Source organism: Nerophis ophidion, linkage group LG12, assembly GCF_033978795.1.
Source record: "Nerophis ophidion isolate RoL-2023_Sa linkage group LG12, RoL_Noph_v1.0, whole genome shotgun sequence".
Taxonomy (NCBI): domain Eukaryota; kingdom Metazoa; phylum Chordata; class Actinopteri; order Syngnathiformes; family Syngnathidae; genus Nerophis; species Nerophis ophidion.
This window is the reverse complement of record NC_084622.1, coordinates 45,562,665-45,578,857: the sequence shown is the minus strand read 5'-3', so window position 1 is coordinate 45,578,857 and position 16,193 is coordinate 45,562,665. Positions and strand designations below refer to the sequence as shown.

The 16,193-nt window shown below is 42.3% G+C and overlaps 1 protein-coding gene across 6 annotated transcripts in view; it reads right to left on the bottom strand.

Moving 5' to 3' along the window:
• LOC133563489 (serine/threonine-protein kinase BRSK2) overlaps window positions 1-16,193 on the bottom strand; it is a 554,636-nt gene that overhangs the window by 52,865 nt on the left and 485,578 nt on the right. For 4 of the 6 annotated variants that reach the window (XM_061917646.1, XM_061917648.1, XM_061917647.1 and 1 more), the window contains exons 13-15: window positions 6,111-6,171; window positions 585-1,341; window positions 445-493 (exon numbers count right to left, since the gene is read on the bottom strand). In XM_061917646.1, the coding sequence (XP_061773630.1) occupies window positions 445-493; window positions 585-1,341; window positions 6,111-6,171 (867 nt within the window). Of the gene's footprint in view, window positions 1-444; window positions 494-575; window positions 1,342-6,110; window positions 6,172-16,193 lie in introns of all 6 variants that reach the window. The other 2 variants (XM_061917649.1, XM_061917650.1) reach the window with 2 other exon arrangements.

Below are 16,193 nucleotides of genomic sequence, written 5' to 3'. Positions count from 1 at the left end.
TGCGGTAAAAGTAAGCATGCGCTAATTATTTTAAAACCTCTTCTCACTCCGGCACTTACCAAAGTCTTGCAGTAAAAATTTGAGTGTGATGTAAGCTTGGACCTTAAATCCTACTGAATAGCTCTTAATCTTCTTCCCTTTATGCGATTTTATATTATTGGTATTGAAATCAGCCTCCTCCATTTTGAAAATGATGACAGGGGAAGTGCCACACGTGACGTCACGAGTTTGACCAGGCGGTAATACTAAGCATGCGCTAATTATTTTGCGGCAATTCAAGGAAATACGGTATATTATAACTGATGCTTGTGATAAGATCAGTCGGTCTTTAAAACCCCAGTTATTCATAAGTTTCTGGTATAAAACTCACGATGTGACTTAGGACTTCTACTGTGGTATGGCTAGATATGCACGACAATGACAGTAAAAATGACATTTACTCACTCTGGGGAAGACTCTGGAGTGAGACTCGACATCTCATCTTGCGTGGGAACTGTGGAATGGAGAGTTAGAGGTGAGACCGAAGGCTCAAATAGATGAATAATGTGGAGCAAGATAATATATGTTTTATTTACTTCTCACACCTTGGAGTTTCCTGCGGTGGAAGCGTGGGGAACCCAGGAAACTGTTCTTGATGGAATTGAGGCGCGTCCTCCATGGCATGCCGCCAATGGAGGGGCTGGGGGGCGGCGTCGGGCTGGGAGTTCCGGCCGGGCTGTCCTTGGGCGTGTGCACCGGGGTGCCCTTGGGGGTCGGTAGGGGGCTACCTCTAGGGGAGGGGTGGGGTGTAACCTGTATGAGGGGGATAGATTTAGGTGGGTGGTCAGCATATGAAGAAGGCGTGGGTGTGACTGGGTGAAAGTGGTGCAGACGGATTGAGGAGGGAGGCACCGCTGGGCTGAAGGGCACAGAGAGTTGGGGGTTGGCAGCGAAATGGGAGCGCCTCACTTGGGGGGTGTTTAAGATGGAAGCAACGGGGCTCGGAGAGGTTGGCGATAGCGGGGAGGTTGGCGTGGGGGGCATAGAGATGGATGCGGGGTGTGACGAGATCTGGGACGGAGCTAAAGACTCCGGCGAGGTTGTTGCATCTAATGAAGCTTCAGGGAGCGGGTTGGATCTTGTGGCTTGAAGAGCCTTAGGGGCAACTTTGGGCTTGGTCGGGAGAGTTTGTGTCTTGTTAAGAGCGGCCAAAACGGCCTCGGCGCTCGGGGCGAGTGAGTTCGGCGTGGAGATCCGTGGGCCTGTGCGATTTGGAATTGGCTCGGGGGAAGGACAGGGGCTGGTGTTTGTAGACTGCGGCAAATCGGGGATTTGAGGTGGAACACTAAACTTTCTAACTGGCTGTTATGGTCAAGGCAGGCAGGTGATGGAATACCAAGGAAGACCCAGATCCATACAGAGGAATAAGGACAACAAACCAAAGGAATATCAACAAACAAAAGGAATAAAGTCAACAAACACAAGGATAATGTCAAGATATACAAAGACAGGACCAAAGTCCAGAGACAGGACAAAGAAGAAACAAACATGCAGAGGAAGCAAAACAAGAGTACACAAAACATGGGTCAAAAACGGAGACAAAAATGAAAGAAAAACAGAAAAGAAACATGCGGTTAGAAAAGAAAGCAAACGCATTTTGGGAATAAGACGATAAACTGAGCAAGCAAACACACTTAAAGTATATAGAAAGACATAAATAAGAGGTTGAGAAAAGAACAGCCATGTGGAAATTACAAACAGGCGGGAAGGACAGTGTTAGAAGTCAGCACCAAAGGCTCCAGCGAAGTATATTGCTCTTCTATTGATTTTTAATCTTGCAATTTAAACCACATTGGGTAAAATGGTCATGAACAGGAATCATTAGAATGTCCCATAGAAAAAACATTGAGTTTCATATCAATCTCCCTCTCAGATCAAGTAAAAAGAAAATCCGTGGGTCGAGGATATTGTTTTAGAATGCAGGCTAATCCAGGGCGTTCTTAGCTTAGTCAAATGGATACATTTATCACAGGCCTACTCCATACTATAGTAAAAGTAGGATTCTGTAAAGTATTCCTTGAGCTGGATTTCCACAAAGCTTAGGCACCAGAATACAGAGCGAGAAGGCAATCAAGCTGAGAGAGGATGGAGTGACAAAACGCGTTGGGCTTTGAAGAGAAGTTTGCTCACAGAAGTAAGTACAATGCTACCTCGACTGTTCGTGAGTTTTTGGGGATACTAGCAGTATATCAGCTAATTGTTATGCTTTACGTTACGAGCAAAAATCGAGGTTACAAGCCACCCCACTGCTAGTTGGCGTAACAAAATGAGTGAAACCCCATAAGGTCCGACCAAAATGCGATGTCTCATTCGATAGCTCGTTATCTTATAGCAAGCGAGACATAAGTGACTTCAGCTTCTCTATATTTTCCTGGATTAATGTCCGCCGGGGGGGGGATGTTTTTTTGGCACGAAAGGTGAATTCTGCTTCGGAGTGGTTTCAGACTGCAGTCTTGTCAATTTGCAGAGTCTGCTGCATGGTAGGACATGTTTTCAATGGTTTGTTTTTCGGATTCAGTGGGCGTCATCCTTTGCACTCACGTTCTCAGTTTCAAGGTTGGAGGGCAGGATTGTGTCGATCTCTGGCTGTATGTTTCTTTGATAGGGACATTGCACAACACATACATTGGGGCAAAAAGTATTTAGTCAGACACCGATTGGGCAAGTTCTCCCACTTAAAATGATGGCAGAGGTCTGTCATTTTCATCATAGGTACACTTCAACTGTGAGAGACAGAATGGGGAAAAAAATCCAGGAATTCCCATTGTAGGGATTTTAAAGAATTTATTTGTAAATCATGGTGGAAAATAAGTTTTTGGTCAACCATTCAAAGCTCTCACTGATGGAAGGAGGTTTTGGCTCAAAATCTCATGGCCCCATTAATTCTTTCCTTAACACGGATCAATCGTCCTGTCCCCTTAGTTGAAAAACAGCTCCAAAGCATGATGTTTCCACCCCCATGCTTCACAGTAGGTATGGTGTTCTTTGGAGAACACCATACCTACTTTTAAGTGGGAGAACTTGCACAATTGGTGGCTGACTAAATACTTTTTTGCCCCGCTGTATATTGCACAGACCAGATAAAGCTGCAGAAAAAGTCAACTTCTATCTGTTTTCAATGCGTTTTCTTTATTTTCATGACTATGTACATTGTAGATTGTCACTGAAGGCATCAAAACTATGAATGAACACATGTGGAGTTACGTACAAGCTTGTACTTAACACGAAAAAGGTGAAATAATTGAACACACGTTTTACATTCTAGTTTCTTCAAAATAGCCACCCTTTGCTCTGATTACTTCTTTGCACACTCTTGGCATTCTCTTGATGAGCTTCAAGCACACCTGTGAGGTGAAAACCATTTCAGGTGACTACCCCTTGAAGCTCATGGAGAGAATGCCAAGAGTGTGCGAAAAAGTGATCAGAGCAAAGATGTTTTCCGTTTCACATCTCCACGTGTTCATTCATAATTTTGATGCCTTCAGTGACAATCTACAATGTAAATAGTCATGAAAATAAAGAAAACACATTGAATGAGAAGGTGTGTCCAAACAGTTGACCTGTACTGTAATTACCAATAAAATCTAAAATCCAGCTGCGGACAAATTCTACTTCAATTGGCGGCGGATGTGCTCATAACTCAAATATTGCACACAATTTAAAGCATGAAAACAAGCTAAAAGACAGCTTGTGTCTCAAATTAATCGTAAAAGCTGTTAAGAGCTAATTTGATTAGATATATTCATATATATGCAGTGGTTTACAACCATACTGTATTATTAAAACTGAGGTATTATTACTAATTTACAAACAGAGAAACATTTACATTTGTGATACAGCTCTTGTGTTAGATGTAACTGGAGTGTGAAACAAGAGTCAATTAGGATGATAATCATGAATGAAATCCTAACATTACATACTGTAAGAAACGTTGAGTCACTACAGCTGACCGGAAAAAAACGTGTCATCATAATATGATTAATTAAAGAGCCAGTACAGCAATACAGTATGACATATGCAATGATGTCAGCAATATGGCTTGAATGTTGTGCTAAAGGTCATGACATAATGCATTGCAGCTCTAATGACATCTTTAGTACCTCTCACCGGTATACTTCAACAGCAGTACGATGACATCACCACTAGTTAGATGGTCATGGCAACAACTCGATAATTGAGTGTGGGTCAAAAGGTGAAATGTCATATATGTGTGTGCATAGGGTGCTCGGTGTGTGTGTGTATTAGTGTTGTCCCGATACCAATATTTTGGCACTGATACCGGTACCAAAAGTATTTCGGTACGTTCCTAAAGAAAGGGAGCCACAAAAAATGTCATTATTGGCTTTATTTTACCAAAAAAATCTTAGTGTACATTAAGATTTTAAATTAAATTGTGAACATACAAGACAACTTGTCTTTTAGTAGTAAGTAAGCAAACAACTGCTTGCGGACCTATGCTGTAACATGTTGCGTTATTTTCCATTCTATTATTTTGTCAACATTTTGGTAAGAAATGAATTATTAATCTACTTTTTCATTTACTGTTAAAGGGGAACATTGTCACAATTTCAGAGGGGTAAAAACCAGAAAAAATCAGTTCCCAGTGGCTTATTTTATTTTTCGAAGTTTTTTTTTTAATTTTACCCATCATGGAATATCCCAAAAAAAGGCTTTAAAGTGCCTGATTTTCGCTATCTGTAAATCCAGCCGTCCATTTTCCTGTGACGTCACATAGTGATGCCAATACAAACAAACATGGCGGATAGAACAGCAAGATATAGCGACATTAGCTCGGATTCAGACTCGGATTTTAGCGGCTTAAGCGATTCAACAGATTACGCATGTATAGAAACGGATGGTTGGAGTGTGGAGGCAGATAGCGAAAACGAAATTGAAGAAGAAACTGAAGCTATTGAGCGAAGAGCTATTGAAGCTATTCGGCGATCGCCTTCTAGCCAACAATTGCATCTTTTGACCACTGGAGCAACTTAAATCCGTCGATTGGTAAGAGTTTGTTTGGCATTAAATGTGGATGCAAATATAGCTACAAATGTACTAGTTATTTTTTGTTTTAACATGTTCTATCCACACTTCTGTTAAAATGTAATAATCACTTATTCTTCTCTTGTTTGATATTTTGGATGATACCACAAATTTGGGGTATCAATCCGATACCAAGTCATTACAGGATCATACATTGGTCATATTCAATGTCTTCATGTGTCCAGGGACATATTTCCAGAGTTTATAAACATAATATGCATAAAAAAAAACGAAATAAGATTTTGTGATGTTAAAAAATGTCGATGTTATCTACGTAGCATAGATAGCGTATCTAATGGTATCGACTAGATACGCTTTTGTACGTGGTATCATTACAGGGGCGGTATAGCTTGGTATGTAGAGTGGCCAAGTCAGCAACTTGAGGGTTCCAGGTTCGATCCCGGCTTCTGCCAACCGAGTCACTGCCGTTGTGTTCTTGAGCAAGACACTGTACCCACCTGCTCCCAGTGCCACCCACACGGGTTTAAAAATTTAACTTTGATATTGGGTTTCACAATGTAAAAGCACTTTGGAGTCACCAGAGAAAAGCGCTATATGAATATAATTCACTTCACTTCACAGTGGATGTTTGGTGTAGATCCACCAATGACGTTCTTTATTTTGTAGCGTTCCGGAAGATTTGGCGCTGCAGGGAATTCTGGGAATTTGTTGTGAAGTATTTATGTTGTGTTGTGGTGCAAATATTCTTACAAAATGTAATGACTGCGCCTAGAAATTCTGTCCAGATTTGGTGACAAAGGACAGCCTTGGGGGAGTCCAACCCTCACTGGAAATGTGTCCGACTTACTGCCGGCAATGCGGACCAAGCACTGACACTAATCGTACCGGGAGCGGATCGCCACTATCAGACAGTCCGATACCCCATACTCTCTGATGGAAGATTGATTTTGCAAAAAATATTTTAAAGATTGGAAGTTGCCATCAACCCGGGCCCCGAAGCACCCACGGGATCGGCGCCTGTGTGTGTGTGTGTGTGTGTGTGTTTTTGGAAGAAGGTCATGACTTACCCGCGGGCTGCTGAGCGGGCTGGTTGTGAGGCCTGAAGAAGCTCCGCTGATGGACCGTGACCTGTGGCACACACACAACGTAAGACGTCATTGGCGGATTGAACATGTGACGCCGTTACATGCTTTGATATCGAAGGTGAAAAGTTGCACTGGGAAGCACTAAAGCAGGGGTGCCCGTTACGTTGATCACGAACTACAGGTCGAGCGCGGGGGGTGTGTCAGTCGATGGCTTTTAAAAAAATAGACCTAAAAAAAAAAAGCGATCATCAATCTTCACCAAGACGTCACTTGATTGACTTTCACGGCAACCGAGGGTCTTATTAGATGACGCTGGCTGCTGCGAGATCATTATTAGGAAAAAATGACCGAGAGGAAGGTGAGAAACTTTTTATTTCAACAAACTCACGCGCCGTTCCTTCTGTCAAAACTCTAAAGACCGACTGCACATTTCCTATCTTCACAATAAAAGCCCTGCCCTGAGCGATCGCTTGTGCACGCCAGCTTTCCGAGACTCTTATTTAGTTAGCGCAGGCAGCATGAAGCAGGGCTATTATTGTGAAGACAGGAAATGTGCAGTCGGCCTTTAGAGTTTTGACGGAAGGTACGGCGCAAGAGTCTGTTGAAATAAAAAGTGTTTCTCGCCTTCCTGTCGGTCATTTTTTCTCAACAATGATCTTGGAGCAGCCAGCGTCATCTCACAAGACCTTCGGGTGCCGTGAATGTCAAACAAGCAAGCTACGGAATTTGCCGCCAATGTTTTTCTTGTAAAGTGTATGAAAGCTGGATAAATAAGATGCCAAAAACCAACCACTCGTACAGAAAAGACTTTTTTTTCTCCTCCATTCGAAAATGTGGACGTTATCATCACTACTGTCTGATTCCAATCAATGCAAGTCATCACAATCAGGTAATGCACCAACTTATATTCTTGTCTTCGTGAAAGAAAGACATCTATATGTGTTACACATGCTTGTATTATCATTAAACACATTTAACTTGTTTACAAAAATGTCTCTTTCATAAATAAATAAATATAAATGATATACAGTGGGGCAAAAAAGTGTTTAGTCAGCCACCGATTGTGCAAGTTCTCCCACTTCAAATGATGACAGAGGTCTGTAATTTTCATCATAGGTACACTTCAACTGTGAGAGACAGAATTCAGGAATTCACATTGTGCGAATTATAAATTATGGTGGAAAATAAGTATTTGGTCAACCATTCAGGAAGGAGGTTTTGGCTCAAAATCTCACGATACATGGCCCCATTCATTCTTTCCTTAACACGGATCAATCGTCCTGTCCCCTTAGCAGAAAAACAGCCCCAAAGCATGTTTCCACCCCCATGCTTCACAGTAGGTTTGGTGTTCTTGGGATGCAACTCAGTATTTTTCTTCCTCCAAACACGACGTGTTGAGTTTATACCAAAAAGTTATATTTTGGTTTCATCTGACAACATCTCTATCATCCATGTATCCATTTTGGTATAAACTCAACTTGTCGTGTTTGAGGGAAGAAGAATACTGAGTTGCATCATAAGAATACCATACCTACTGTGAAGCATGGGGGTGGAAACATCATGATTTGGGGCTGTTTTTCTGCTAAGGGGACAGGACGATTGATCCGTGTTAAGGAAAGAATGAATGGGGCCATGTATCGTGAGATTTTGAGCAAAAACCTTCTTCCATCAGTGAGAGCTTTGAATGGTTGACCAAATACTTATTTTCCACCATAATTTACAAATAAATTTTTTAAAATTCCTAAATGTGAATTCCTGGATATTTTTTTTTTTCATATTCTGTCTCTCACAGTTGAAGTGTACCTATGATGAAAATGACAGACCTCTGTCATCATTTGAAGTGGGAGAACTTGCACAATCGCTGGCTGACTAAATACTTTTTTGCACCACTGTATGTATGGATGAGGTAGATCCCCTTGATTTGGTCAATTGAAAAGTAGCTCGCCTGCAGAAAAAGTGCGGGCACCCCTGCACTGGAGCATTTGGCGCCATCACGACAAGCGGCTACAAGGCGCCTAGGAGGAAGGTGGCGACACTACGGCGCACAGTGCAAGCCCTCATTAGTCAGCGTGCGCACACACGCACACACACACACACACACACACACACACACACACACACACACACACACACACACACACACACGCACACGCACACGCACACGCACACACACACACACACACACTACTTGACAGTGACTCCCAGCATATTAAATGTGCTGATTTGAATGCACACTCACCTGGAAATCTATCAGCCCCTTGCCACACATTAGCATTCAAATTAGCTCCCGTTTTCCGTCTTAGTTTACACTTTGCTAATATATAAAACATGTCAAATATTTGCACGCGATCACCGGCTGATATCTTGGGAGGGGAATGAAGTGGGCCTTTTGGTAGCGTGCCACTCATTTTCCCCTTCCATGCAGATGCTGTCAATACCGTTGTGAGCTGAGCCAAGCTCCGAAATGAACAATCACAGGACAATCTGTCCCCATCATAGACATACACACACTAGCAGCGCCTGTCAACACCAGCTGCTCACTGTCATAACGCTGCTCCTTTTTGACATTCATTCCACGAATCCACCCTCCCTGTCGTGCGTTCTTGCTCTGATGTGTTTGTGGACATGTGGCCCAGACACACACTCACACCACGTTCTTTCAAAATGAAGAGAGAGCGCGTCAAATGAGAGTTTTCCCCTGAAGACATGGATGGGGGGAATAGAGTCAAATTGTCCTTTTAGAATTAGGGTGAGTCCCACATGCAGCGGCGGTTCTAACTTCAACGGCGCCCTGTGCGAGATTCCCTCATAGTCGCCGGTCAACGTACCGTTTTCGTACAGGGGAACTTCAATTTACGAACCCCCGATTGTACAAACTTTTTTATTTGTGAACCACAGACCAAAAAAAAAAAAAAAAGGCTTTGGTGTAAGGACCGTGTCTCCATGTACCCATTGTGTGCCCGGCAGCACATCCATTCTGTGCCCGGCAGCACATCCATCGTGGGCGGGCTGATTGCTCTCCCGTGCTCTTTCAGCACAGTACTGCTCTTATCTGAAGTGAAGTAAAATTAAAGGGGAACATTATCACAATTTCAAAAGGGTTAAAACCAATAAAAATCAGTTCCCAGTGGCTTATTTTATTTTTTGAAGTTTTTTTCAAAATTTTACCCATCCCGGAATATCCCCCAAAAAGCTTTAAAGTGACTTTTTTTCACTCTCTCGAAGCCACTGTTCATTTTCCGATGACGTCATACAGTGCTGCCAATACAAACAAACAATGGCGGATAGAACAGCAAGATATAGCGACATTAGCTCGGATTCAGACTCGGATTTCAGCGGCTTAAGCGATTCGACAGATTATGCATGTATTGAAACGGATGGTTGGAGTATGGAGGCAGATAGCGAAAACGAAATTGAAGAAGAAACTGAAGCTATTGAGCGGATAGCTGTTGACGCTATCCAGCCATGTTTGCCTTAGCATCGCGGGTAAAATGTGCAGACCAACAATCGGAAGTTTCGCATCCTGTGACACTGGATCAACTTAAATCAGTCGATTGGTAAGTGTTTGTTTGGCATTAAATGTGGGTGGAGGGAAACGCTGGATCTAAACATAGTTTCAAATGTATATACAGCTAGCCTAAATAGCATGTTAGCATCGATTAGCTGGCAGTCATGCCACGACCAAATATGTCTGATTAGCACATAAGTCAATAACATCAACAAAACTCATCTTTGTGATTTATCTGACTTTATCGTTGGAAATGCATCTGCAGGTTATCCATACATCTCTGTGCCATGTCTGCCTTAGCATCGCCGGTAAAATGTGGAGACACTCCAGCACATTCAATGGGGGTCTGGTGGCAGATTTATTTGACTTTATCGTTGGAAATGCATCTGCTTTGAGTGTTGCAGGATATCCACACAATCTTGCCATCTCTGTAGTAGCATAGCTTTTGTCGGTAAAGTGTGCGGACCAAACGACTGACCATTTCGTCGGCTTTCCCCACACCCTCGTATTTTGAACAAATTTCGTCCAATTTCTTGCCACTTTCGCATCTTCGGGCCGGTTGAACAACTAGAATCCCTCCCTGTTAGTGTTGCTACACCCTCCGGCAACACACCGACGAGGCATGATGTCTCCAAGGTTCCAGAAAATAGTCGAAAAAAATGGCAAATAACAGAGCTGAGAGCCGGTGTTTGTAATGCGTTCGATAAAATGAAAATGCCGGCTTTATTACCTTGGTGACGTCACGTTCTGACGTCATCGCTCCGAGAGCGATAAACAGAAAGGCGTTTAATCCGCCAAAATTCACCCATTTAGAGTTCGGAAATCGGTTTAAAAAAATATATGGTCTTTTTTCTGCACCATCAAGGTATATATTGACGCTTACATAGGTCTGCTGATAATGTTCCCCTTTAAATTATATTTATATAGCGCTTTTTTCTCAAGTGACTCAAAGCGCTTTACAAAGTGAAACCCAATATCTAAGTTCCAATTAAACCAGTGTGGGGGGCACTGGGAGCAGGTGGTTAAAGTGTCTTGCCCAGGGACACAACGGCATTGACTAGGATGGCGGAAGCGGGGATCGAAACTGCAACCCTTAAGTTGTCGGCACGGCCGCTCTACCAACTGAGCTATACCGGTACTGTGTTACTTTGTGTAATTTTTTAGCCTTTTGACAAAATGTTTGCAGCTCAATATGAGTGCAAAGAAACCAATGGACAAGCAATGTGAGGTTTGAAACATCCATCCATCTCTACCGCTTATTCCCTTTGGGGTCGCGGGGGACACTGGTGCCTATCTCAGCTACAATCGGGCGGAAGGCGAGCTACACCCCGGACAAGTCGGCACCTCATCGCAGAGGTTTGAAACATTCAAGAAGTATTCACAATATATATAGTCATTCACATTGACATCCCACTGGGTTGTGGGTTTTTCCTTGCCCTCATGTGGGATCTGAACCGAGGATGTCGTTGTAGCTTTTGCAGCCTTTTGAGACACTTGTGATTTAGGGATATATAAATTAACATTCGCCCGTCGATCTCACGATCCACTCATGAACAAGACTCCTAGGTACTTGAACTCCTCCACTTGGGTCAGAGTCTCCTCCCCAACCCGGAGATGGCACTCCACCCTTTTCCGGGAGTGAACCATGGACTCGGACTTGGAGGTGCTGATTCTCATTCCGGTCGCTTCACACTCGGCTGCGGATCGGTGCGGCGTCTTCAGTAATGCGGACGTTGTATCGATCCGTTGTGGTGAAGAAGGAGCTGAGCCGGAAGGCAAAGCTCTCAATTTACCGGTCGATCCACCATTCCGGCCCACTTGGGAAAAGATTTTCCTCCATGCCGCCCCTGAGCTAAAATGACTTTGACAACCCTGTATTAAGTAATACACAATATTACACATTACATGTGTTCTATTTCGAAGTAATACCGTATTTCCTTGAATTGCCGCAGGGCATATAGTATGCGCCTGCCTTGAATTACTACCGGGTCAAACTCGCTTCCCACAATAATTAGCGCATGCTTAGTATTACCGCCTGGTCAAACTCGTGACGTCACGAGTGACACTTCCCCTGTCATCATTTTCAAAATGGAGGAGGCTGATTTCAGTACCGGTAATTTGAAATCGCATAAAGGGAAGAAGATTAGGAGCTATTCAGTAGGATTTAAGGTCCAAGCTTACATCACACTCAAATTTTTACTGCATACCTTTGGTATGTGCCGGAGTGAGAAGAGGTTTTAAAATAATTACCGCATGCTTACTTTTACCGCATGCCTTTGGTAAGCGCAGGAGTGAGAAGAGGTTTTAAATTAATTAGCGCCCCGGCGGCAATTCAAGGAATTCAAGGAAATACGGTATCTGTTCTTCTTCTGATTAACTTGAAGACTGAAGCCCAGCAGTGAATTTCCCTCCTTCTCCACCCGCTTTGGTTATTCTTGTGAGAAGTAAGGGGAGTGCTTGCATCCCGCCTGCAAAGGGCCCCATCTGACACAAATAAATATAAATCATATTTCCCCCTCCTTGGGGAGCCTCCTAGAGAATGCCGCCCTGGACAATTGGCTATGTCACCCATGTCTAAACCACCACAAGGGCTTCCATAAATGGACACCCAATTGCTTACATTCTTACAGCTCGGACATAAAAGAGGTAAGCATGACTGGGAACCTGTTAATTCATAGCTGCATGGGGGAAAAAAAATCATCCCTAAGGGACAAAAAAATAAGAAAGTTCTACAGTGAAAAAACAACTCCCACTCACAAGTTATTTTTGTAATATTCTCAGTGGTGATTGCACATGTGTGGGTAGGCGATGTTGAGAGCACGTGGGCACAGACTCGTGCGAGAGAGCAGCTGACCAGACAGTTTTACATTGAAGGCCCACGGTTCCACTGAGACGTGCCCAAATAGCTTGTGTGCACCTCATGTCAACACAGACACGCTCAGCCTCCTCGGTCCATTATGAGCATATTGTTCAACATACTCTGCATCTGTTAGTGTTGGACCAGCGGGTACGTAGAACTAATAATACAGATGGCAATGCTGCGCGGTAACGCACCATCAGAGTCTCCTTGTTGCAGGAAGATAATGAACAGCTCTCGTAGGCTGCTTAATGTTAACAAATTGATCCTTTATTATCAAATGAATGAAGACACAGTGGGGCAAAAAAAGTATTTAGTCAGCCAGCGATTGTGCAAGTTCTCCCACTTCAAATGATGACACAGGTCTGTCATTTTCATCATAGGTACACTTCAACTGTGAGAGACAGGATGTGAAAAAAAAATCCAGGAATTCATATTGTAGGAATTTTAAAGAATTTATTTTTAAATTATGGTGGAAAATAAGTATTTGATCAACCATTCAAAGGAGGTTTTGGCTCAAAATCTCAGGATACATGGCCCCATTCATTCTTTCCTTAACACGGATCAATCGTCCTGTCCCCTTAGCAGAAAAAAAGCCCCAAAGCATGATGTTTCCACCCCCATGCTTCACAGTAGGTGTGGTGTTCTTGGGATGCAACTCAGTATTCTTCTTCCTCCAAACACGACAAGTTGAGTTTATACCAAAAAGTTATATTTTGATTTCATCTGACCACATGACATTCTCCGAATCCTCTGCTGTATCATCCATGTATCCATTTTGGTATAAACTCAACTCGTCGTGTTTAGAGGAAGGAGAATACTGAGGTCCATCCCAAGAACACCATACCTACTGTGAAGCATGGGGGTGGAAACATCATGTTTTGGGGCTGTTTTTCTGCTAAGGGGACAGGACGATTGATCCGTGTTAAGGAAAGAATGAATGGGGCCATGTATCGTGAGATTTGGAGCCAAAACCTCCTTACCCTACTCAGTGGCCTAGTGGTTAGAGTGTCCGCCCTGAAATCGGTAGGTTGTGAGTTCAAACCTCGGCCGAGTCATACCAAAGACTATAGAAATGAGACCCATTGCCTCCCTGCTTGGCACTTAGCATCAAGGGTTGGAATTGGGGGTTAAATCACCATAAATGATTCCCGGGCGTGGCGCCGCTGCTGCCCACTGCTCCCCTCACCTCCCAGGGGGTGATCAGGGGGATGGGTCAAATGCAGAGGACAAATTTCACCACAACTAGTGTGTGTGTGACATTCATTGGTACTTTAACTTTAACTTTCCATCAGTGAGAGCTTTGAATGGTTGACCAAATACTCATTTTCCACCATGATTTACAAATAAACTATTCAAAATTCCTACAATGTGAATTCCTGGATTTTTTTTTTCATATTCTGTCTCTCACAGTTGAAGTGTACCTATGATGAAAATTACAGACCTCTGCCATCATTTTAAGTGGGAGAACTTGCACAATCGCTGGCTGACTAAATACTTTTTTGCCCCACTGTATGTCCTGTATATGCCAGCAAGTGAACCATATTTTGTTTTGATCTATAAGCATCACATCCTGACGAGTGAAAAATTATATAATGTACGATGTTCTTGGGATGCAACTCAGTATTCTTCTTCCTCCAAACACGACGATTTGAGTTTATACCAAAAAGTTCTCTTTTGGTTTCATCTGACCACATGACATTCTCCCAATCCTCTGCTGTATCATCCATGTATCCATTTTGGTATAAACTCAACTGGTGGTGTTTGGAGGAAGAAGAATACGGAGTTGCATCCCAAGAACACCACACCTACTGTGAAGCATGGGGGTGGAAACATCATGCTTTGGGGCTGATTTTCTACTAAGGGGACAGGACGATTGATCCGTGTTAAGGAAAGAATGAATGGGGCCATGTATCGTGAGATTTGGAGCCAAAACCTTCCATCAGTGAGAGCTTTGAATGGTTGACCAAATACTTATTTTCCACCATTATTGACACATTTTTAAAATTCCTACAATGTCAATTCCTGGATATTTAGTTTTCACATTCTGTCTCTCACAGTTGAAGTGTACCTATGATGAAAATGACAGACCTCTGTCATCATTTGAAGTGGGAGAACTTGCACAATCGCTGGCTGACTAAATACGTTTTTGCCCCACTGTATGTCCTGTATATGCCAGCAAGTGAACCATATTTTGTTTTGATCTATAAGCATCACACTTGATGAGTGAAAAATGGTACATATATATATTTTTTTTTTACTCAGATACGGTTACCCAAAGGTGCAAATTACAAATAGTCATCCTTCACCGCATCACATTTCCAAATTTGTGGCTTCACTTTTTTTGCACTCTTTGAGAGTGTTGCTTAAGCAGTCTACATATTCTTGGCCTAAATTAAACATTTCTACGCAAAACAATAGCTCATTGAACTAAAATGATGAGTGCTACTGCCGCATGGACCACTGGATGAGACCGAACCAATCAGAGCCCTTTGTTCAGGATCATGGCCACTGATTGGCTCAGCCTCAAGAAAAATGACTATATTGCAAAGTTTGAAGATTGTTTTCTGCCATTTAAATATGAAATGTAAAATAGCTATGAAAGTTCAATAACAAGGATGCTTGAATCCAATTAAGAATGTCTAAGACCTGACCATAATTGCGGTGCATTCGAAGACCCTTGTTTAATGTTAGAAACCGAGGTGTCAGTAGTTTTTAAAAACAGGGTGAGACTTAACTCAGAGGGGATGCACTAATAATGTACTCGTAATAATATTACTGTATTATTATGATTTGTATTATCCACTGATGATAATCCCATGTATATCAGCTCATTTCTGCACTCTAAAGTAAAGGAAAACTTGACATATTTTCTAATCCTATTAAAGGGAAAAATGAAGAGGCAGTACAAACTGGCCCATTTGTAATGCATTTGCTGGTGGTTTTTGGTAAATATATATATATTTTTTAAAACAAATACAAATATTTCACGGGGTTTATGTTTTGATATGTCATTTTAAAAAAGTCAAAAACTTAATTATGGTTTTTACACATTTTTAGTAGCTGGTTTTAACCAAATCCATGCTCTATTTTTTTTTAATGTATGTAAACAATACCTTGGGTCTGATTTAATAAAGGTTTGTGTGTACTAAAACGTGCAAATTTATTGGCATGTCCGATCTATTAAACATGTCCAAAGTGGATTGCGCCTGTTAAGTGACCAGAATAAGGCACGCAATCCATTTTGTGTCTATGTCTTCATTAATATGCAAAATATATGCTGATCATCACAAATCCCACAATACTGGGAGAAGAAGACGCAAATATAATTATTTAGCACACGCAATGTGATTTATCAACACTCACTGTTTTCCGAGCAATATTTAGCATTTAATTTGGCACGTGTCAGAAGGACGTGCAAACTGACCGTTGGTCACGCTGCAAAGACGATGGACGGACAAAAATCCTTCATCACACGTGTGTCAACATTGTGGACGGTCAGAAATAAAAAATATTAGATATGTTGTCTATTCAGCAACATAATTGAATAGCAGCTACAAATGTGCTGACTTGATTTATGGCACACGTCACTTAGCTCTTTCGCCATTTTTAAAATTAACGGACGTCAATGCGAACGCCTACGTGCAATTACTGTTATCATGGCGGAAGCTGCAAAACAACCAAATAAACGAAAAGTTTT